Source organism: Cynoglossus semilaevis, chromosome 15 (assembly GCF_000523025.1).
Source record: "Cynoglossus semilaevis isolate Cse_v1.0 chromosome 15, Cse_v1.0, whole genome shotgun sequence".
Classification (NCBI taxonomy): domain Eukaryota; kingdom Metazoa; phylum Chordata; class Actinopteri; order Pleuronectiformes; family Cynoglossidae; genus Cynoglossus; species Cynoglossus semilaevis.
The window spans coordinates 7,507,837-7,531,274 of NC_024321.1; the positions used below are offsets into that span (position 1 = coordinate 7,507,837).

Below are 23,438 nucleotides of genomic sequence, written 5' to 3' on the forward strand. Positions count from 1 at the left end.
TGTTGATCTTTACCCTGTAAGAATTTTCTTGCGTTGTCTATTCATTGACTAATTTCTTCCTTTTTTAAAAAAAAGTAATATCAAACTTCACACCTAACAAGGATGTCTTTTTTATTCCTTTCTAGAACAAATGAGAACAGCTGCTCCAAGGAGGAGAAAATACATCTGTTTTTCACACTTGTGATCAGAAGTGGTGGGAGAATTAATAGTTTTTGTGAAGTCATTAAGAAATATTACTGTGTTTTACATAAAGCATTATGATAAGATCATAGAACATACATGCTTTAATAGAGCCAAGAGTAATCCTTATTGGTTTTTTAAATCATTAGCTCTCTCTATAACCCAACTTTGGTTTAGCCTATATTTATTTCAATTAAATACAGGATGCAGTTAACTTGTGTTTTTGGAACTATTGTTCTAAAAAAGTACATTTCTAACAGTATAAAATATAGGCTGCCCATAGATAGTTATGGCCAATGATCATTAAACATTTAAACACAGATTTACAACAAATTAAAGAAAACCAACTGTAGCCTCTCATTCAATCAGTATATTTTGTAGTGAAATCAGAGGCCCACTGGCTTCATTTATAATGACAATGTACTTACTCACTGTTATTACTCATCATTTTTCCTTTTGAAAAGCTTTATGTCATTAAAACTCACACTTGGTTTTTCCCTTCTTCAGGGCAAAATGCCCTTAAAATATTTAACGTTGCCTTGAAAATTCCACAACCGTTCTGATATGCCTGAAATTGTTTTCAGAAAGTTTCAAGGCAGTCATTTATACAGATGAGCTTCAGGTGAAATACTGTACATAAAGCTGCTCTAAAATGTATTACAGTGATTCAGTGGATTGTCTGGATTGGTTAACAGTAATATTAGAAAAGTAACTGAAAGGCTAACCAACGGCTATTAGTATTGGCTCCCCATGAAAGGGATTAAGTGATAAAATGTATTACACAGTTTAAGCTATACCTTCTGTGCTGCACTGGTGTATTTTTAAAAAAAAGTTGCTGCAAGGTTGTTGTTCTTTAGATTGAGTTTATGTATAGTTGGGAAATATGAGGCACCAAGTATTTATATATTTTAACCAAAGATGTTTTTATATCTGTTGACACTGTTGATGATGTCTGCTTTAGTTATTCATTTTATGAGAATTAGGGAAAAGACAGAATGCTACTGTTGCCACAGTGAAGTGTGATCAAGACAAGAAGAACAGCCGTGATGTTCAATCACAGCCAGACAATCCATCCATTGTACCGATGTGTGAAAAGAAAACAGCACAAACTGCTACACCCGCTAAAACAAATAAATTAAACTCTGCTTCTGTATGTGTGTGTGTGTGTGTGTGTGTGTGTGGCATGATTTAATGATGTTAAGCACGTGTGTGGGATGAGTATGTGGGTGTGGGTGGAAAACTGGAGGTTTTTGGGTGAGTGAATTGAAATGGAATCTAACCCACTGAGTTCAAAAGTAGGAGGGGGAAACAAAGTAGTATACATTAGAGATCATGCATCCATTCTTTCTTTTTTTTTTTACCAGATCTAAGTTTAAGGTCCTGAATTTTAAAAAAAAATCTTAAATTAATAAGGTTTTATTTTATTTTATATTTGTTGTAGGTTTTTACTTGTACACTTCCTCTTTGAGGTCGTGGTTATGGAGGGAAGATATTCAACAGATGAACACTGTCTGGGACACAATGTGTTGGTGCAGGCTCAGCAACCAGAAACTCTGTTCAATAAATGCAGTTCCATTTGTTCATATGTTTCCCAGGACTGGACATCTCTTACCTCTGACATATTAAACATTTATTAACCTTGTTTGCTGTCTATGCTTCTTTTATTAAAATTTAGCACACTGGTTTTGCAATGTGTGCTCCTCAACGTTGTGCAACATGTTCCTCCATGCTGAAAAAATAAACTCTTTTCTATACCTGTACAAGACTTGACATATGAGAGTATTGTACAGTATGTTTGGAGATTCAATCCACTGTACCTAGAGTAATTAACAGAGCTGCAATCAGTGTTGATTAAACTTGAGGAACTTTCAAGATATCCTTTAAAATAACCTTAAGCAGCAGACAGTACTAACTGACAGTGGTCCAAACATTTATTGCATATTTGGCTTGATGCAGCTACAACCCAAGCCCTGTCAGAGTGAAGGATGTAGCTTCCCCTAAAAGAGCAAACTGCATGGATGAGATAAAAGTGACTTTGTGGAAACTTTCAGTGTTCAGTGCAGTGGTCAGAGAAAGAGAATGGAGTCCTTCTGTCAGTTCATTTGATGTCATTGTTCCAATCTGTTAATTTTTCTAGATAAACTCTTATGTCATTTCCAAAAGCGGCAGTAGAACATCATCCTAAATCTGTTGTCCCTACCCCCCAGATTGTAGCAACTGAGGTGAAAGTTATTTTACAAGATGGCTTTGTATTAAATCAACCACAGGTTTAAAAATTCACTTTTTCACTGTCACCTACAAAAACAAAATTCACAGCCAACTGTACTTTTACTGTCATTTTTGGCCAAATTACGTTACGTTATCAATTAAGTTATCAATTCCACCTTTTGAATTTAAAGAAATTCATAATGCTTCCAAGAACCTGTGGGTCACAATGCTTTGTAGCAAACTCTGGCTGCCTCACTCATGATTGTTGTCTAAATGGCAGAGAGAGAGAGAGAAAGAGAGATAAAGAGCGAGAAAGAGAGTTTTATGGCACATACCCAATACTACAGAGCCTAAATAATTCCTAAAGCAGCAGTTTGGCAGATTAATGTGTAATGAGAAGTGGAATAAAGGTTGTCAACATGTTGTAACATGTCATGTACTACAGACATGCTAAGTGTGTCATCATTGCATTCCTGAAGACTTACTCATCTCACGCTCACCTTTATCCCATATTGTCAAAATGTGATACCAAACCCACCGAAAACAACAGAAATCTCATGTGTATCATCATTGATGCGGGGGTGTGCGAGGGTGTGAGAGGGTGACTGTTTGTAGTGTATTGTTGAATGTGAAAAATGAGACCCAGCGGTTGAATGCATGGGTTAGTGATCTGTATAGTCTTTATCAAATTACACCTTTTTGTGCAGTTTTATTCTTAGTCTAGAGTGAAACCACATGTGTCGTATCAAAACAAAAACAACAAAACGAATGTGAACCACTTACATTTTTTTTAGAAGAAATGTATGATTCCACTTTCTAAACATTCATCTCAGGGTCATTTTAGGTTTAATGACAATCATATGTTACTGGAGTATAATTCACAGTAATATGAGACACAAGTGCAACAGTCAGCAGCAAAGAAAAACCACCCTTTGACGGGAACTCTGTCCTCTGGGACTGCAAGGTCAGCAGCTGTTAGCAGAACAAGGTTACCAAATCTACAGGCTGCACTTTGAAATCTTTAGAAGGTACTATACTGTGCTGGCAAGATACAAAGAAAAAAAATAGTAGGAAAAGAAAAAAAGAACCAGTAATTGATGGGGATGGTGAAATAAACAAGCGGCGCTGTACAAGCTGCCTGACTCATCTCCACAGGCATGTGTGCACATTGAAGTGGTTTTTAAAGTGAGAGTGGCTGCCAAAAGTCTTAACACCATTAGGCACACGCACCCAGTGCTGCCTACATCTTATAAGTCAGAGCATTTCGTAACACAGCATTCACACCCTTCAAAATGAAGCATTACTGGTTTGGTTCTAGATGGCTGTTTGGGGGGCAGTAAAATGTTGATTGACTCTCCATCTGTAATAGGTTTGTTTTAGCTTCTACACATATGAATTCAACCATACTATAATATTTCAATTAATGTTAATAAGAGTAACAAATTAATTACTACCATTTTATCTTCAAGTTAATTATTATATGTAATTTATATATACAGGTATGTATATATATATATATAATATGCATACTAATATACAATAGGTATAATATTATATATAATAAGTATAATAATATATATAAGTATAATAATATAATTAGTCAATATTTTACCAAGATATAGAAAGAATCATTGCATTACAACTTAAGTCTTGTAATGTAACATAAATTACTAGACTTATTGTTACTCCTAGATTTTAAGAGTTCTATTTTGACAGAATACAAATAATTTAAATATATTTCAGAATTTAGGTTAAAATGAAGGACATAATGGAGGCAGATGACCCACTGTGGTGACCTGAGAAGTAAGAAGCTAAAAGGAAATGGAGAAAAGAAGAAGATAAAATAAATCTATATATTTTGTATAGGGTGGTCATACAGTGATAAGCTAAACAAGATAGGATTAGCACATAAATATACTAGTATTATTAGTATTATTGAATAAATTACATTAATACAGTATACAAAATAATTATTTTGTCTCAAACATCTCTAATCAACGAACACCTAATGCAATATTATTACTTTGAAATTAAATTATGAATAATATCATCATAGAAAGTATGCGTGTTTCCCACACAAACGTTATATTAAATTGTTTCCTTAGTTAAACTGAAACGTGGGTTATGTTTCTCCGCTGTCTGAAATGAAACCAGAAAACACCAGAATCAGAGCAGAAGTCAAACTAAGGAATCCCTGTTGTCAGAAGCGCTCTCTGAGGAAACTCTCACCATATATGGTAAACGACGTCACTGCACGTGGTTCCGATTCATGACAGATCGCAGACAACACTATTTCCCGTAATTCCAGGGGGGCGTGGTAAACCCATCGTCCCGGTTTAAGAGTTTACAACTTTGCCACCAGCGCCAGAGTCTGACTATTATTCGAATGACTAACCAAAGCAGGATGTGCTGAAAGTGTTTACAGTGGTTTTAGCGCGATTTAAAAAAAGGGCTTGGCGATTTCCTCTTCCTTATCCCCCTTGAAAACGTTCCGTCTTGGACTCTACCGACTTGCCATACGAAGGTGGTAAGTTTACCCCAAGTTTGAACTGACATTCTAACCAAAACTCGAAAGAAACTTCGAAGGGCTTAACACCATCTGGAACCTACCTATTTCGGCAAACCAATTTGACAGTAAGGATGTACAGAAACTTTGGGAGTCAAGGACGAGGCAACCCAACTTACACTGGCGGGGTGACTGAGGCAAACACCGGGTCCCCGGGAAGCTCCAGTGCCACCAGCAGTCAACAGGAGCAGGTGAATGAAACTTGAATGAAACATCTATCATACTAATTGAAATTAATACTAACTTTTATATTACTATATTACTTTTTAATTTTTAGATTTATACTACTACTAATAATAATAATGACTATTATTAGTGTTACTACTGTCTGTATATGGCTAGGATATATATATTATACAGTTATGTATAATACAGTATATATACATATTCATAAGTTACGAATGTTATATATAGTTTTATGTGCTCATACAATATAAATTCTGTATAATTCCTCAGTACAATATATTCTGATGGCCATATCCTACTCAAATCCAAAAAACGTTTTTCCATGTTTTACATTTTTACAGAAGATTTATGGCATAAAAGCCTGCGCCATAATCATGCAGCTTAATTGATGAGGCAACCTCTTAAAGAAGGGAGCAGCTTACGGCAATTCTTGCTTTAAATTGTTAATCTTTCATCATTCATTCATCTCCAACTCCCCATTTAATCCCAGTTGACAGCAGGCCAAAGGCGGGTCACACCTAGGACAACGAGTATTGCATAGTCTGTGGCTAGGCTACGAAAGGCTAGGAATGAATCATAATTTACCACCATATTCACACCAATTTGTCAGTTTTATAGAAGTTAATTTATGTTTAACTTTTTTGCAGAAGTTCGTCATGGCAGGTAGCAGCAGCCAGTTTGTGCCGAGCCTCAATGCCATCACATCTAACCAGGACCTCCAGTGGCTGGTCCAGCCTTCCCTCATGCATTCACCAGGACCTTCACGATCACCAGTACCTCCTTATCCAGGCCTCTCTGGGGTACGGAGCCTAGGTCCCTCAACTTCCCAGTCCCACCTTCTTAGACCAGGGGTCATAAGAGCCGCTGCCCACACTACAGGATTGACAAGGCGCAGAGCAGATGAACATGTAAGCATAGAAACTGTATATGAAAGTCTGACACTAATCCCAAAAACATATTTGTTAAAAAGTAGGGATTATGGATTAACTAAAGTGGCCCTGATGGTTTAGAATATGACCCTGTTCCTAGAGGGGACTCAGATAGTTGTCAGAACAAGCTCAGTCATACGTGTGTAAATGTTGTAATTCGTAGATGTTGTAATTCTTCGTCATACCCTGTGACACAAATGTTCCAACGTTTCCTTACACACATTAATAATCCACACAGAAACAGGGGGAGATTAATTTAATTATATCTAATATTTCATGTGAATATTATTGGAGGGTAAGTGTAACACACACCATGTTTGTTGTTCTTGTTCTCTTTTTTTGTTTAGCTTGAGTCAGTGTTGACTCACAGTTATCAGGTTATCACCCATGACGCTGTGTTTGTAACGATCTGCTGCTTGTTAGGAAAACGGGAAGATTTAGTTTCTGAACTATAACTAACTTCACACAGCCGCAACCACAGAAACCACTATGATCACTTCTGTCACCACTATACAGTAACAAGCTTCTTCTTTTTTTCTTTTTCATTTGGCCTGACACACGTTGGCATCAATCCCACTCACTGTTCTCTAACTGGAGATGTAATTTTATGGTACAGGAAGTAGATGTCATGTGACTCACAGGGGGCAAGTCATTTTCTATGACTCACACCTGACTCACCGTTGGAGTGTGAGCGTGACTCATCATACATAAGGGGCGGGAAATATCGGATGAGTGGGATTTATCCAGACTTCGGCAGAACTCAGAGTTGGGGTGGTACAAAGGCATAAATGCCCAGACGTTACCAAATATATCCGCGGCCATGACTGCGATGACTCACAGCAGACACATGGTGGTAGTATTTCTCCTGTGTCACGTATGACTCGCTCTGTCTCTCTGCATTTGATATCTAGACAGTTGTTTATACAAACAAACAAACTAACCTGTACTTTTTATCTTTAAATATATTTATTTTTTGTTACAGTTATCTTTTGAAGAGATGGAAAGACGCAGAATTAGAAGAGAGCGAAATAAATTAGCAGCAGCAAAGTGCCGTAATCGTCGGCGGGAGCTGACAGATTCGCTCCAAAGCGTGAGTAGACATTTACATAATCTATAAGGTGTCATGATTTCAGTCTGAGTCAGATATGGAACACTGACACATGTCTTTCTCTGCTTTCCCTGGTGTAGGAGACTGACCAGCTGGAAGATGAAAAGTCCCGTCTCCAAAAAGAAATAGCTGAATTACAAAAGGAGAAAGAGAAGCTCGAGCTGGTTCTGGAAGCTCATCGTCCCATCTGTAAGATAGAGGACTCTGATTCTGATTCTGATCCAACTCCCTCGGTTTCCTCTTTGGGGTGCATCAAAATAGAGCCCGAGGACTCCAGTAGGCCTGAGATAAAACTACCAGTAAAGATGGAGAAACCCAAACCAAAGATAACCATCCCCACTGTGTCTGCAACCATGTCTGCTCCTGCTGCTGCTGCTGCTGCTGCCACTGAATCTGAGTCCCTTCACACCCCCATTCTCACTTCTACTCCTTCACTGATGCCCTTCACTGCTGGAATGGTTTTCACCTATCCCTCAGCCCCTTTGGACACCAACCCCTCCACCACAGCCCATGCTGTATCACTTCAAGGTAACATCCATCAGGCCCCCCAGGCCTGTGGTGTAGCTCACCGCCGCAGCAGCAGCAGCGGTGACCAATCAGATCACTCCCTGCACTCACCGACCATCCTTACTCTCTGATTGATGTCCCTGTGTTCCTGGGAAAACACTAATGTTCATCTAGACGCAGTATGGTACACACAAATGTGTTTGTGAAACCTTACGAAAGTGAAAATGCTGATTTCAAGAAGAATGATGTAAATCTGCCTTATTTCAACTTTTTAAAAAGCAACATTATCAGGACATAAATGTTACACTCTGTTTTTGTTTTTTGCATTTTTATAGCTGTAGAGACTTTATATATTTCTAATGTTTAAAAAGCTAATCTATTTTGAAGGAGTTTGTTTGATGTTCTAATATAGAAGCATGCAGGTCTTAATGTCTAGAAGACTTTACAAGTTATTGGAAAAATAACAGTGGTACACATCCAATACATTTGAGTTCATGCAAATATAATTACACTGTATTTGTGGAAGTGCTGCACATAATAATTTGTTACATTGTTACAACACTTTTGTACACTTTATAAATGTTTTCTCAGAGGGAATTAGAAACTAAATGGTCCATATTTTTGTATGAATCTGTTTTAAGGAATGCTGATATAATCTATGAAAGTTATTGACCACTAAGGCTGGACCATAGGAGTTGATATAGATGACAAAAGCGTGTATTTATTTCTGAGAGTGTAATATATTTTTGGTGAACAACCTGTTTGGGTGGGCAGTGCCTTACTTCCGTGATTGTCAAAAATGTACTTCTTCACAAAAAATACATTAAAGAAGAAATATTAAGAACAATGTGAAATGTGTGTAATTTATCTAAGCAGCCAATGATCTGATTTAACTGATGATGTTTTGATGATGCTTACTAAAAGTGAGCATGCAGTGTTTTCAGTGTAATAGAATGTCAGTATTCCTAATTGTTTTAATGCCGTTTGACTTAAATGGCTTGAAATGCTCAAGACAGATTGCATGGACTCTCATATCCGTCCATCCATCCATTCATTCACCTGGCAGCCTGTCTACCTGACTATCTATCCATCTGTCTACCTGTTCTTTTAACAAGGTGTCCTGGGACTAACTGCCACTGTTACAAAATAAACATACATTATTGTATGTGCTGGACTTCTAAGAATGTATGAAGAGAACCTCCTATCATGGGATCACTTCAGGATTTTTTCATTGCTCTATGACAAAATTTAAAAAGTTAAAAATAACTTCTAGATGTAAAAAAATATCACTTTGACATTTCCATGTCATAAAGATTATCTTTCCAGGGTTAAATGGTTAAATGTAACCAAAACCTAATCAAAAATAAAACAACATACAGTATCATTCACTTATCATTCTAACTGCTGACATACATATAGTTTGTCTACTGTGGGCTCACATGTGATCCAACACGGCAGCCGACCTACAGATGACGCTCTCCTGATATGAATACAAAGAGACTCATTCTTGGGCAGGGATGAAAACACTTTTTTTTAAAGCCAAGGAAAAACAAATTGATGTAACAGCACCAACTCACTACTGTACAACGCATTGGATCAAATTAGTTTGTATTAAAGGACATTTAAATATGCGCATAAATATAAAAGGAAAATAAAATATTTAATGTTTCAACAAATTAAAACTTTCATCAACACTCTACCTTTCTGGGCCCTCTAGTGGTCACCTACCTGTTTAAGTCAGTGTTGTGGACCAATAAAGACCACATTTCCACTCTCGGGCAGGTTTACAGTCCTGAAAGCCCAACAACAATGATTTCAGATTTAATTTCTGACATACATGGAATATAAATTAATTAACTGTAAATCTTACACAGTATACTTTTAACAGTAAACGCAGAGAGTGCACTGTTACTCCATTATTCCATAATTCAGACAGTAAAGGGCTCTGGGGTATACGATCGCTCTGTGCAAAATGAAGCTGGGGAAAGATAGCAATGGAGAGAGAGGGGGAGAGAGATACAGAGACAGACAGAGAGAGTGAGAGTGAGAGTGAGAGAGAGAGAGAGATTGAGACCATGAGGAAAAAAGATCAAATTAGAACAAATTAGGGCAGTAAATGCATTACTGTCCCTCCTAGCTAACAGCTTTAAAAATAAATCTGAGGAACATCCATTAGTCAGTCAGTCTTGAAAACCCCCCAGCCAAGATAGAATCCCTGGGCAAACACACACACACACACATGAACTCTGGCTGCTTTATGAGAAATACTAGTCTGAACACACACAAGAAAATATCACACCAGGACACAATGTCATATAACCAATGTATTTAAAGCTCTCCAATGCACTACAAGTGAAATCCACCAATTAAAACAGCTAACAACGAAAGAAATCTCCTCTAATCCATGTGCATCTACAGATTTGAAAACTGAATTGTGTTAGTTGATCTAGTTAAAATCAAGACAAAGAAGGAGTTAAGATAAGAAAGTTGAATTTCCTACGGGGTAAAATACAAAGCATGGGATACAGAGTAGAAATCTGAAATTTGCCCGACATAAAGAAAGTGTGATAGACTAATGAAACACCATCAACAACAACAATGTAGTTATAAAAACTGCTTGGCTTGACTAGAATAGAAGAGAAAGCAAGAAAAGTTCTAGACCTTCCAGTTTCATAAAAAGAGTTTCCAGTTGGATTTTTTTTTTTTTTTGTTAAAAAAGTGATAATATAACTCCTTCACATCAAAGTGAGGTCCACAGGCTCTTATGTCCTGACAAGTGTGCTGGCTCATGGAGCACATGTTAGAGTATGTACAGCAGCCCCTGCAGTGAACCTAAAGGGTTTCCATGTCCAGACTGGTTCACCAGGTGCACATCATTAAATATGTGACTATCATCATGCACATATGGCACTCCAATCCTGCCCTGAGGAAGAGAGTGCATAAAATATTACACATTTTTGGGTATCAATAGGAATAACAAATATCAAATCTTTTCATCTTTTTTTTTATCACAACTCACGTAAGCCTAGATCAGTGCTATTGGAATTCAGTGGACTTAATATGGCTCAAAACTGGATATAGGAATCTTTAGATCACTGATGTAAAGACCCATGATAACGCTCTCCAGTGCAATAGAAAAAGGCTTCTACCAGTGTAGTCTAGTCCAGTGCATGAGATTATTTATATATGTGACCCACTTTTTTGGTCCAATTTTTTCCACACACTGAAAAAGGATTCCCCAGCAAAACAGACGAGTCCATAGAAAAAGAAAAGAGTGTAAAATTCATCATTTTTCTGGCAAATATTTTTTTAACGTCCAAAAATTGTCTACAGCACAGAATATTTGTCAAGTGAAAAGTGGAGGCCCACAAATTGTTGCAGTAGTCAGGCCTTTTGATGCCTCTTCATCACAGACTGTATATAAGAAACGGCTGCAGCTGTCCAACTGCAGGCTGCAGTGAAGCTGTAGAAGGAACTCCATATGAATGAAAGTTAAATGAGAAAAATAAGGCTACTGTGCTTCTCACTTCATTGATGACACCAACAATAAACGTTTTCCTAAAAAGCTGATTTCAATCTCTTGTTTAAGATTTTGTTCAGAAGAAGGATCTGGGTGGCACCTTTTCACAAATCCAAGGACTGGTTTGCATAGTCTTTGTTGTAGAAGCAGCGGGAACGCTGACAGACAATCTGAACAACCAGCTTTTAATCACTAGAAAAGGTTTGTGGTCCTGGGCAGGGGTCCTTGGTTGTAGAAACGGGACAACAACAAGCACAACAGGCGAAACAAAACCAGAATGGATCACGTGTTTGAGGTGACAGCTGGACTGAAGAAAGAAAGAAAGAAAGAAAGACTTTTGTCTTTGAATCACACATGTGGCCCATAAAACCGGGCCGAACACTTCAGGTCTACTTTTAGGCCTTTAATCTGGCAACTGCCTGGGTATATCAGGTTCTCTCTCTGTGCGGTGGAACAGTAGCCATTGCAGTTGTTTTTGAACTGGAAGGTTGTGGGATTGATTCCAAACCCTGTGGGTTTACATGCCACCCCCTTGTGGTTGTACAGTAAATAGGTGGATGGCAATTCTTAAAGGGAAAAAGATCGAAGTGGTCATCAGAATCAGAAAAGTACTATTGAAGTATTGGCCATTACAATCAACAGTTATATGTGGTTGACAGTTTAACTTATCAATTTCCATACTCCATCCATCAACTCCAGGACGCGTGTTAAGACATTTGAAATAAAGGATAAAAAAGAGTTTAAATGTGTCATTATCAGTATTCAGTGTGATGCCACAGAACAAGGGCGTAGGCTAGAAGTGATTCTTTTACTGCAGAAGACCTGAAGCTAGCAATGTAGACCATAAACCCTTTGAGTACACGTTTACTGCACTGTGAATAAAGTGAGAATGAGCCCTATTTTCACATAGAATTTCCATTCCTCTGGAGTTACCTTAACAACCAGTAGAGTTCTTCAGCTCAAGTCCTGCAGCTTCATGTTTGCAACTAGGTGACTCCGTCCATTTTCTACATACAGTCTATGATTTGCATCAGAAGAATGTGGAAAGTCTGTGTGTTTTCCTGTCAGTGCCTGACATAAATGTCCATCAGTCATCAGGTGAGCATACCAGGTGGAGCTGGTCTGGACTTCCCACGCTCCCTGTGCTGGAGCTCCCATCCCCCAAGTCCCTGGCCACCATGCAGGGCAGGTTTAGCTCTGTGGAGCCTCCGGGGCTGGAGTCACTCCTGCTGACGCACTCCTCCTCCAGCACCAGACACAGCTCCTTAAGGTCCAAGTTCTCCTTCACCAGCCCGTCCTGCATGCGTTCCAGGTCAGCCAGCTTCTTCAGGTACCCGCCCAGGTCCTCCCGCATTACTTTGGCTGCGTGGTGCCCGAAGAGCTGCCATTCCCGGGCCAGCTTCTTCACTTTGAGCCTATCGTCGTCCAGGAAGCAGCATAGGTCCCGCAGCTCTGTGTTCTCCTCCTGCAGGCGCTGATTGATGACTTTGAGTTCCCTGATTTCCAGGAGGTGTCCCTGCAGCTGTTTGTTTACTTCCTTTATCAGCCGGCCTCGCTGGATGAGCGCTGAAATCTTCTCGGACTCCTCTTTACGCAGCCGGTTCACCAGCTCCTCTTTGGAACACGCCAGCAGATCCTCGTCAGACATCTTCGACAGCTCTCTGTTAACGATCTCACCGCCGTCACTGCTGCCCATTCTTCACAATGAAACCCACCGATGCTCCCTGAGAATATGTTAAATCAGAAGGCTCTTAAACCGCGATGCTCCTCATCGTCATCTCGTCTGGTGGATGTCGTCGAGCCTGTGTGATGATCACTCCAACACCGGAGGCCAAGTCGAGGCACAAACATGTGATGTCTTTATTTAGATGGCTTTCTTCCTTCCACCGCGGCCTGTTTTTAAACTGAGCTCAGAGTTCCTTCTCGGTGGATAATTCCCTAATGAGGTCGTGTGTGAAACAGCACGGCAGACCCTCATTAATGTCCCACTGCCATCCTCTCTACAACAGCAGCAGCAGCAGCAGCAGCAGAGGGCCGAAAGAATACAATGAGCCACAACTGTCCTGGTGTTACCTCTTCTTGCTGTGTTCTAAAGATAACAGCCGTTTTTGAAAAAACAAACGGTCCACAGATTCACGGAGCTTTAATCTGGCTGCTGGGACACTCACTCCACCGATGTTGTGATTTTTACGTGGCTGGCATCGTCTTCTCAGGAGGCTGCGATCGCTTCGGTTTACTTAACTCACTTCCACGGGTGGCTGCAGAAAAACAATGAGTCCGAAGTGTTCTGCACCTAGGTCGTCTTTTTGTATATTGTTTCCGGTATTCCTAACGTTTCCTTATTGAAAAATTATACAAAAATAAATCAGCAAATCACAGTACAATCACTGCTCATTCTGTTAAAGCAACAATGTCCGCCTGCCTCCACCACTTCTCGGCTGTGACTCCGCTGAGCAGCAGCTGCAGCTGCGCGTCAAACTAAAGTACCGAACACCGGAAACCAGTATATATCCTCTTTAAAATAAAATACAGAACCCAACATTTGATTAACCACTGACAACCTGTGAATTAAGAAATCCAAAATAAGTCTGTTGGGTGATGTATTTTCTTATAAATATGTAAACCTATCAGTTTTAACCGTAACATTCATAACAATATAATACAGTTAAATCACCCCGATACAAACGCAATAATTCAACCAAAGTAAAACATTATTTTTTAAGGCAAAGTTTGGAACAAATGAGTCATTACATTGACTCTGGGGTTATCATTTTTTTAAAATAAAATGTTCATTAAATTAAGCTCAAAAGGAAACATTTTAATAGAACGAAATCCATATATGCATTTTATTATAAACCAAATCTTTAGTATAATAATAGGTGTAATAACGCGTTGTGTTAAAGATGAATTGACAAGGGACGTGCTGCTAATCTTATTTTGTAGGATGTTTCCGAAAGCTTTTCTTTTCATGATGACAGCCAGCTTGACTCTTCATAGATAGTAATCGGGATGTTTGCGGTTTTCTCTGAGGGTTAACTACTGGCTCTTCGACATACCAATCTGATAACGTGCTCTTAATTGACAGGCAATTATCGATCACGCTGAGAAGAGAATGTCATTAAAAACAGAAGGATCGGATAATTGGGAGAATCTAGATTTATTTCATGTGTCCACACTGTGAGGAACACGTGTGCCCCCATTCGGATCCAAAGACACCTTCCTCACTATCCTCCAAAGAGACCACCTCAACGACAATCTGCAGCGATTACACAGGAAACTTGTAGGCAAAGGCCACTTCCTGTTAGTGTTTACGTTAACCGCAGTTTTCCTCCGAAAGGAATAAAATCACAAAAATTAAGCTTCTTGGTGACAATTCATGTAACACGAACGACTCCTGAAAGTACTTTGTACTTTTCAAAGAACTCTAGCGGAAAGTATGACTGCTGCCTTTTTTCCATGGGTTTATGCTGAGGCATTCAGCCACATCCTTCCGCCCTGTGTCCCACCTCTATTGTTTCGCTGAGGCCATAACAATGTAGGGTGTTAACCGTGAAGGGGGAGTCGGGGATGAAATCAGGGTGTCATGTGAGGTTAGAAATGACAGCAAGAGTCCTGACAAAAAGACATGTTGACTAGGTCTTTTTCCCCCTCGCTATCATGTTATGATTTCAAAGGACACAGGCAGAAACAGAAAGGGATGGTGTTGAAAGGGATTTAAGGGGATTTATTATAGATTAATCGCTGTAGGAACAGCGAACAGATTTTGTGCACTCAGGCAAAGTGCGCGTGCATTTCTGATCGGACACTTTGCAGCACAACTAAAAGCATATATAACAGGGAAGAGATCAAATGTAAAGAAGTGCTGTTGTCGTACGACTCTATTGTCAGACCTCTGTGTGCTGAGTGTTCTTAGTGTGGACATTTGACCTGATCTGAGCGTTAAGGATCACTGAAATGACAAAAGGTCATAGTAGCAGGCACAAAGAGCTGTGAGTTTTTCTGTTTAATTTGTTTAATTATGCAATAAAACAGCTTATTTAACGCAATCTAAAACATTCAATCAGTATGAGACCCATTATTTTTCAGGTGAAGTAGTTTTTAATTTTTTTTTAATTTTAGGTAATCCTCTTTACAGGTTTTTCAAGCCTTTTTAAAAACATGCCATCTCTGTTTTCAGGATGCTGCTTCTTCACCAGCATCCTGTCCAGGTGAACCCGAACACATTTGATTATGTTTAGGTTGAGTGTTGTCAAGGCCAGTGAAGCATTGTCAATGGCCCATTTGCTGTTTTCCTTGCTCTTGTCATGCTTAAAGAATGAACCCATTTCCAAGAGGACATTTTAATAGATGACACTGCTCAGTGCAGCCGTAGTTTTTAAATGATATATATTTTACTCCTAGTTTATTCTTGACCTGTCCCTATATACGAAGTATATTTTAGCCTTTCATTTTGCCTTTCCTGTTTTTTGCTGCAGTCTTTCCATTCCAAGCATATCTGATGAATCACACTGTTAATGGAAGAGGAACTGAAATGCTGAAATAATTTCTCAGAACCCATGCTAGAATCTTGGCCAAATATTTTTTCTCAAGGAAGTGCCTTTGAAATACTGTTCATCAGATTTACAGTATAATTATCACCTCCCACATATCTGTCCTTGACCACTCATTCACTGTGTTGATAGGATGTTTCAAGTTCTTGACTAATAGCCCTTTAGGAAACACTTTGTGTGAGAAAAAATAACTTCTTAATGGCTTAATACAGCGGTTCATAATTTAAAGTTTCAAATAAGTTATTACCTTGAAATATAATTATGCTCTGTAGCCTTATAATAATGTTAGACTATAATTTTCTAAGTATAACACATTATATTTAGCAAATGTTTTGCTAACTACAAAAAACACAACAGGTTTAGTGCGAACAACAACAATCAGTTGAGACATAGAAGAAAATATATGGTGCGAGGGATGGAATATAAAAATTACCTTAGCTGAAAAACAAAACAATGTTCAGCTGTGTATATTCTACTTTAAGACCTGTAAGAAATTAATTAGGTCTATATTATTACTGTTGTAGAGTAAAACGTAATAGCAGATATGGACTAATGTACACCAATTCATACAGTTTTTAAAATAATTATATCAAAGAGAAAAAATATTTAGCAATACTAATTTCAATTAACCAAGTATGTTCGATTTCCCTATTGCCTAATACACTGTCATTCATAAATAAAAATTAATAGTGTAGTGTGCATATGAATCTGCATCTATAATAAGAAACCCCCCACCCAATAATTATAGTGTGGGTAATGAAATCTGTACATATATATTAAAATAAAATATGTAGAGTGACAAAATATATCAGGTGGGCAACAACCTCTGGCACAGTGCTAAACTGTGCAGGCAGTGCCGAGTTTATGGACTGTACCCAAAAATAAATTATAGAAACATCAGATTTATTGGCTCACGGTGTTACCATGGTAACAAGAGCAATCTGAGACTCACACGTAATCATTTATGCTGCCTATACTTATATATCCTTCAGAGTATAAATAACTTCATTTCATTAGTTATATTTTCCTTTTTCGGGTGATGGGGTGGAAATGCGTTGAGAATTATTGTGAATATGGGATACGGGAAAGGTAACAATCCCAGAAATGATTCACTGATAAACTAGAGGCTGACGTGCTCGATGGTGCATAGAGGAGGTTAGACTTACGGTAAAAAGCTGGTGATCTTGTAAAGAGGGAATAAGAAGACAAAGAAAAGGGAAAAGGAAAAGGCGAAAGAGAAGAAAGAAAGCCTTTGTCAAATTGTAAGGTTTAAGTAATGATAGCAGACATGGCATATAAAATAATTCTATCTAAGTCTTACGTTTTACATGTTTATTATTATCATCAATACAAAAACAAAAAATAAGAACATTCAATAGAGTATTCAAATGAACGTACACTTTACGTTGCGACGCCTGTCCACACGTGACGTAAAAACCGGAAGTCTTTGCCTGACTGCTGTTGTTGACACGGAGAAGTGCAATGACAACAAGCATTGAATGGATCATTTTTAATGTTAAACGCGTGAAAACGTGCGATCTTTCTCTGACCACACCCTTGTTTTAAACGAAGTATTTCCCGTCTTTTGTCGTCTATCTGCTCAGCCTCCTCACTGTTCTTTACGACGCATCTTAGCGCTGGGGGCTAATTTTTAATGGAGGAAGTTAGCTGCTCAGTAAGCCATGATCTGTTAGACTGGTCTCGGATAATAGTTTAAACCAAACCCACCGCGCTGTTATTTATAGCTTTTTAATCTGAAATTTTAACGACGCTTCCAAGGTAAATATCACACTAGTGAGTGCGTTTGTCAAGTGGTTGTTACTGGTTACCTGAGCCGATGATCTTCCCACTCACGCAGATGTCAGTGGAACTGGACGTGTTCGTGGGTAACACCACCATCATGGACGAGGAGGTTTACCAGCTCTGGTTGGATGGATACACAGGTATAAGAGTTACTGTATTTGCTGAGACACTCATCATACCAGGAAAAGAGTTGACGATTCAAGCGTTTGTCACTTGTAAAGGCACCTAGAAAAATAAGAACGTGGATTAGATGCTGCTGTAGCAGAGTAATCAGAGTTATAACTTAGAAAACATTTTTTCAAGTCCAAATAAATCCGCACGATACAGAACACAATTAAAAAAATAAATAAATCAAAAGGTAAAGAGGAAACGTGATGCCATCACGGATGTCTGACTGAAAAAATAATATGCAAAATAACAGACGGCTATAATTAGGCCAACTAAGACTAAACTAGTTCTCTTTGGTCATGAAGTCACTGCCTATGTTGTCACAAAAAGGACAAAGATAAATCAATTGTTTTATTAAATATCTTGCAGTAAATGATGCAGTGAAGGTCAGAATGGAGGGAGGAGTTCTGGAGGAGTGTGAAGCCAGTGCAGACGTCTTGCTGAGTGACACCATGGACCAGTACAGAACTTTCCAGATGTGTGAACGTCTGCTGCACAGTCCAGCCAAACTGGCCAATCAGCTCCTGTTTCAGATCCCACCTCATCGACAGGTCGTGCTCATAGAGAGGTGCAGTGACAACAAATCTTTTTACATGATCTAATTCAACATTTGACTTTTATTTCTATTTTCTCTTTCCTTAAAGTAAATTTCTGTGAACTAAAATATCTAAATATCAGGACAGAATGTTCTATGATATGCAACTTAATTTGCCTACATTTTACTTTATTCTGAACCTCTGTTTTCTTGTCAGATATTATACTTTTGATGATGCTTTTGTCCGCGAGGTCCTGGGAAAAAAACTTTCTAAAGGAACCAAAAAAGACTTGGATGACGTTAGTGCCAAGACCAATGTGACACTTAAAAGCTGCAGACGACAGGTATAGTGTGTGTGTGTGTGTGTGTGTGTATATATATATATAGATATATATCTATATATATACGTTTAACTTTGTGTCCCACTTTTATTATTTTCCATACTACTTAACCTAAAGTTCTTACTGGGCAATCATTGTCCATGACAATTTCAATGAATGTTTCAGCGTTTTAGATAAACTGTGTTGTGTTATCAAACTGTTGGGCAAGGTTTACACTATTAACATTCTTTGCATCATGTCTTAAACTTCAGTTTGACAACTTCAAGCGAGTTTTCAAGGTTGTGGAAGAACTCAAGGGCCCCCTGGTGGAGAACATACGTCAGCATTTTCTTCTTTCTGACAAGCTAGCTCGGTAAACCATCAGACACAAACAGCATCCACGTTCAGTAATAAGCTCGAGTTCTTCGTAACATTGTATTAGCAGTATATTGATTATATAGAATGTTGTTGTTGACCAATCAATTAGTATTTTTTGACAAAATTGTATTCATTTTAGGGAAATAATAATAATACATAAACACAAATTCTTAAAAAATTCTGTCTTGTTTTGTTTTGCTTAGTTTTGTAATTCTGCTTCTCATTTCAGGGATTATGCCGCTATCGTTTTCTTTGCCAACAATCGCTTCGAGACGGGGAAAAGAAAACTACAGTATCTCACATTCCAAGACTTTGCCTTCTGTGCTGGGCAACTTATCAACAACTGGACTGTTGGGGCGGTTGGTGAGTGATTTTACTGGTTTTCCTTGGACCTTTTTTCTGATGCAGTTGACTAACATTGACAACCATACTATGCCTAAATTTAAACAACATTTAAATTAAAAAGCCTTAGGCAAATGAGAAACAAAAATAGGAAATAAATTCCAGAATCTGTGCGACACATTTTTAGTGGAATTAAGTATGAATACCTGACATGAGGACAACAGATGTCTTTTTATGTTATACTTATTTTATACTGAATTACTACTTTTGTCAGTGAGGCCATTTGACCACTAGAGGTCCTCAAGGCTTTGCTTAGTCCGAATAAGAATGAGGATGAATTTAAAAATAGAAAAGAAAAAGGAAAATGATTCTTGTAGCTACAAGAAAACAGGGTTAATAGTGATAATAAAGTCATAATGTAACGATTTCATTTGAGTTGATGTGACAGAGTCAGCCTTAAATTGTCTCTGTAGATAACATGGTAGAAGACATGGACGTCGATCTAGACAAAGAGTTTTTGCAAGAGCTGAAGGAACTGAAGATTTTAATCACAGACAAAGATCTGCTGGATCAACACAAAAGGTAACAAAAGCACATTTATGCTGACAAATGTAAACGGTGCTGCTTTTCTCACGCCTTTCATTCAATCTTAAACATTGTGCTTCTGTTTTCTCCTCTGTTCAGTCTGGTCTGTACAGCTCTTAGAGGAAAGACTAAAGCCTTTAATGAGATGGAGGCTAATTTTAAGGTTAGAATAAAATCACACGGTCATCATATCCTGCATGTACTAGCACATTTACTTGCACATGGACATGTCTTTTTTCTGTGTAGAATCTTTCCAGAGGCCTTGTCAACATTGCTGCTAAGTTAACCAACACAAAAGACGTCAGAGATTTCTTCATTGATTTGGTGGAGAAGGTTTGTGGATTTTCAAAATGTCGCTGTATATGTGTGTAAGCAAAAGCAGACCATCCTGTCCACGTTTTTGGAGCTCTGTGCCAAATTTAAAGTCTGTCTCTGTCTCCCCCCTTCTCTCCTCCAGTTTATTGAGCCGTGTCGTTCAGACCGATGGACGACTGCGGATATGAGACTCTACCTTACTCACTACACAAACTCGGCGCACATACTTGACACATTCAAGTAAGTCAATGTGCTTTTATTCTGTAAAACTTATCAGGCAGAGCATGGCACCAACCCTGCCAAGGTAAACCAGTTCCCCAGGGGGCTTTCTGAGCTAAAAATAAAGTCCTGATTGTGGAGAGAGCACAGTGTGAGCAGCCAGCAACTGAATGACATATACTTTGGCAGTCGTTAAACCTTACACAAACATAAAGTAAGCATTTTAAAATTATTCCCTAATACTGAGTTGCATACTCTACCCCCAGGGGTCTCCCTATCGTGCCCCCGATTTCTTAAACTGTAGTTACCTTGTTTCTCATGCAAACACTCAGGAATGTAGTTAAGGGTTTACACAGCTCTGCACCACTACGTGCTCAACAAAGAGATATTCATAAAAAGAGAGGTAGACCCCCCTCATTACTGCGAGTGGACAAAGATTGCCTCATTTACCCTCTTCACACAGATTTCACAATTACACTTTGTCATGAGACTTGGAGTAAGTGGCTGACGTTTGCTCTCTTTCTCTCCCTCCCTCTACCCTGCTCCTCAGACACCAGGTTGTGTGGGACAGATACATGGGTGTCGTCAAAAGCTGCATCTTCAAAATGTATCACGACTGAAGCACATTCACATCCACTGGCCTCCTACTCACTCCTGGCCCGTGTCTCCCCCCTGCTGTAGCCTTCATCTAGGCCCTCCACTTTATGAACCCTCTGAGGTTTTTTTTTAGTGCTCCATTATCGCTTTAGCCTCAGTTTGCTCCCCGACTGTCCCGCCAAGGTTCTGCAAATTTGGTTTGTAAATAAAATGCGAGCATTTACATCAAACTGTCGTCCTGTTTTATGTGATCTCGTAAAGTCTTATGCTGGTTGATATGATTATTTTGTCTTCTGTTTTATAAAGGAGGGGTTTTACCACTTAGCCTTTACAGGTACGGGATTTACAGATGTTGATGTTGGGATGAGAGACGGAAGAAGGCATACATCACATACATAAATAATAATAATGAAAATATTGTTTTAAAACTTGTAAAGTATAACCTTTTAGGCTACTACATCATTCTCACTGAAGCTAAAAAGTGCTGCACAATGTTATGATAAAAAGTTTAATTATGCCCCTTGAAAACTTTATAAATACGTCCTTGACTTCAATAACCTTAAAGGTTTTTGTTTAGACATAAACTGAACAGACACAGTGACACATATTTTCAAGTGTTTTCTGAGTATCTACCTCCAAGTGACTCATCTACTGAAAGTAGAGCTTGCATCGATCTGATTACTCTACCGTGGTCATATTTCATAGTTGCAGCTCTAATCTAAAAACCTGCTGAGATCTACAAATATCAGCAGCAAATTTAATGAGTCTGGAGGAGCTGTTCAAGTGTGTGGGAGGTTTGTGGGTGGCCGTGGACATAAGGGGTCAAACCTGTGGGGGGGAGCACAGTTGGTCCACTTGGGGGGCAGTCAGTGTGACTTTTAACAACCTCTCCTGTAATGACAGCTGCCATCTTTGCCACCACTCAGGACCTGAGGACAAATAAACAACCAGAGGCTAAGTAAAGGCTTTCCAAAACACAAACTGGAGCTTTACCTTAAAAAAGCAGCACAAGCACACAGGAATTGCCTCTAAGGCATATAAATAGCGCAGGTTAGCTTTTAATAAACATGTATTGACCAGTGTAGCTGTTAAAAGATTATTTTTTAGGATCTGTCACTTTGACACTTGAAGCATCACACACACATTTTGATATGATTGTTGGAACTTCTTAGAAAGTAATAAAACAAACTCCTTTTCAGAGAAGGTTAGTGGAAAATGTAAATAAAAAATAAAATGATGATAATAATTTGTTGATGCTCTCAAATGTTCATCAGGCAAATTTAGAAAAGAAAACCTGTCATTGCACAGAGGACAATTAATGCACCATCTCTTCAAAACTAACATGTAACTTGAATATATCTGACCTCAGAACACATTACTATTGGCTTTCGGTTTTGGGGACCATAAACATACAGCAGATCTACTCTTGGCCTTAACACACAAAGATTTCTCCTGACTCCCATGTTTTTCTTTTTAACTTTAGATTGTGACGCATAAATTATTTGCTATTTTGCACTAATATAAATTTGTGCTCCTCTAAATCTCAGTGCCAGGTCGTAAAACCCCTGATCCCTCTTTACTTATCCCTTGGATGCTTCCTTTATACCCAATTTTTTATTTTCCTAAATCTGCCACCAACCGGAGCTCCCAGAGTTTAGTTGCCTTATTTTACCTCGTCCCAGACTTTGTTGAAGTTGAGAAATTCTTCATTTGTTTATGTTTAACAAGTCCAATCAGATGTGTCAGTGAAAATACTGACAAACTCGATTCTCGTTCTAGTGAGGAGAAGAGGGAGGAGGCGGGACGATGACGGGGGGTGAGGGGTGGGGGCAGAAAACTGAGTCAGATTTGACCTTTTAGATTAATGAGGGTTAAGCAATCTTTTAACCACTTTACAACATAATGTCGCACATTTTGCAAGAAGAGAAGTGGCTGGATGAATCCAAGTGCAGTAATGAGTTGGCTCTGTGCAGATACGGTGAGTAACAAAGATAGAAAATGGTAGCAAGTTTGTTTGCAGTAATTCTTTCCAAAAACAACACCATTTTCTTTCTGCCAAATAAGCTGATACATTTTCCGAGTGGGTCTCCACGCTGTCTCTCCTCGGCTGTAATTTTGTGCACATTCCATTAACTTCAATTTGACTGGCTATAAATATCCCTCATGTCAGAATAGACAGGACAGCGAGAGTTTCAGTAGCTTCATGGAGAGAGAAAAAAAAGTGAAGATGTGGGCCGTGTGTTAAGACAATGGGGGGTATCATGGAGAAGGGAGGAAAGGGTGGGAGAGCTCGGGGCTTTTGCAGGGATTGAGTTTAAATGAAACCAGGTGTGGTGTCGGACCAGTGTGAGGACTATTGGGTAAGAAAACGGGGAGTGGGGGGGGGGGCATGTCTGTGGGTGAATCTGGGAGCTGTTGTTCC

The 23,438-nt window shown here is 38.8% G+C and overlaps 4 protein-coding genes and 1 long non-coding RNA gene across 10 annotated transcripts in view; 3 read left to right on the forward strand and 2 right to left on the reverse strand.

The window, feature by feature from the left end:
* Positions 1–4,683: 4,683 nt before the first annotated feature.
* Positions 4,684–8,528, forward strand: fosl1a (FOS like 1, AP-1 transcription factor subunit a). 3 transcript variants are annotated; one of them, XM_025063024.1, is made up of 5 exons: positions 4,684–4,915; positions 5,024–5,145; positions 5,791–6,048; positions 7,052–7,159; positions 7,258–8,528. In XM_025063024.1, exons 2-5 carry the CDS (start codon positions 5,029–5,031, stop codon positions 7,813–7,815), a joined length of 1,041 nt encoding a protein of 346 aa, XP_024918792.1. In that variant the 5' UTR covers positions 4,684–4,915; positions 5,024–5,028; the 3' UTR covers positions 7,816–8,528. The 3 variants fall into 3 exon arrangements, with proteins under 3 accessions (XP_024918792.1, XP_008324935.1, XP_024918791.1); XM_025063023.1 differs by having other exon boundaries at positions 4,692–4,915; positions 5,788–6,048; XM_008326713.3 differs by having other exon boundaries at positions 4,687–5,145.
* A 149-nt stretch (positions 8,529–8,677) lies between these two features.
* Positions 8,678–13,770, reverse strand: ccdc85b (coiled-coil domain containing 85B). 2 transcript variants are annotated; one of them, XR_003051925.1, is made up of 3 exons: positions 12,138–13,770; positions 9,555–9,662; positions 8,678–9,476 (listed from the first exon to the last, which is right to left on the reverse strand). XR_003051925.1 is itself a non-coding variant. In XM_025063025.1 (1 exon), exon 1 carries the CDS (start codon positions 12,898–12,900, stop codon positions 12,292–12,294), a length of 609 nt encoding a protein of 202 aa, XP_024918793.1. In that variant the 5' UTR covers positions 12,901–13,770; the 3' UTR covers positions 9,996–12,291. The 2 variants fall into 2 exon arrangements, 1 of the variants encoding a protein (XP_024918793.1); XM_025063025.1 differs by lacking the exons at positions 8,678–9,476; positions 9,555–9,662 and having other exon boundaries at positions 9,996–13,770.
* A 3,400-nt stretch (positions 13,771–17,170) lies between these two features.
* Positions 17,171–21,246, forward strand: fibpa (fibroblast growth factor (acidic) intracellular binding protein a). 2 transcript variants are annotated; one of them, XM_008326708.3, is made up of 11 exons: positions 17,171–17,533; positions 17,613–17,697; positions 18,095–18,293; positions 18,478–18,604; positions 18,853–18,953; positions 19,188–19,321; positions 19,774–19,882; positions 19,985–20,048; positions 20,132–20,218; positions 20,343–20,440; positions 20,970–21,246. In XM_008326708.3, the coding sequence occupies exons 2-11, from the start codon at positions 17,613–17,615 to the stop codon at positions 21,037–21,039; spliced, it is 1,074 nt and encodes a 357-aa protein (XP_008324930.1). In that variant the 5' UTR covers positions 17,171–17,533; the 3' UTR covers positions 21,040–21,246. The 2 variants fall into 2 exon arrangements, with proteins under 2 accessions (XP_008324930.1, XP_008324929.1); XM_008326707.3 differs by having other exon boundaries at positions 17,171–17,697.
* LOC103390743 (uncharacterized) overlaps positions 17,650–23,438 on the reverse strand; it is a 16,821-nt gene continuing 11,032 nt past the window's right edge. Inside the window, exons 4-5 of one of the 2 annotated variants that reach the window (XR_003051927.1) lie at positions 21,845–21,945; positions 17,650–17,782 (exon numbers count right to left, since the gene is read on the reverse strand). This is a non-coding gene — a long non-coding RNA (uncharacterized LOC103390743). Of the gene's footprint in view, positions 17,783–21,168; positions 21,946–23,438 lie in introns of those variants that run through there. The other variant, XR_003051926.1, reaches the window with a different exon arrangement.
* The window catches only part of efemp2a (EGF containing fibulin extracellular matrix protein 2a), a 12,702-nt gene continuing 12,074 nt past the window's right edge, over positions 22,811–23,438 (forward strand). The window contains exon 1 of the mRNA XM_025063022.1: positions 22,811–22,994. The gene's annotated coding sequence lies outside the window, so the exon portion shown is untranslated. The remainder of the gene's footprint in view (positions 22,995–23,438) is intronic.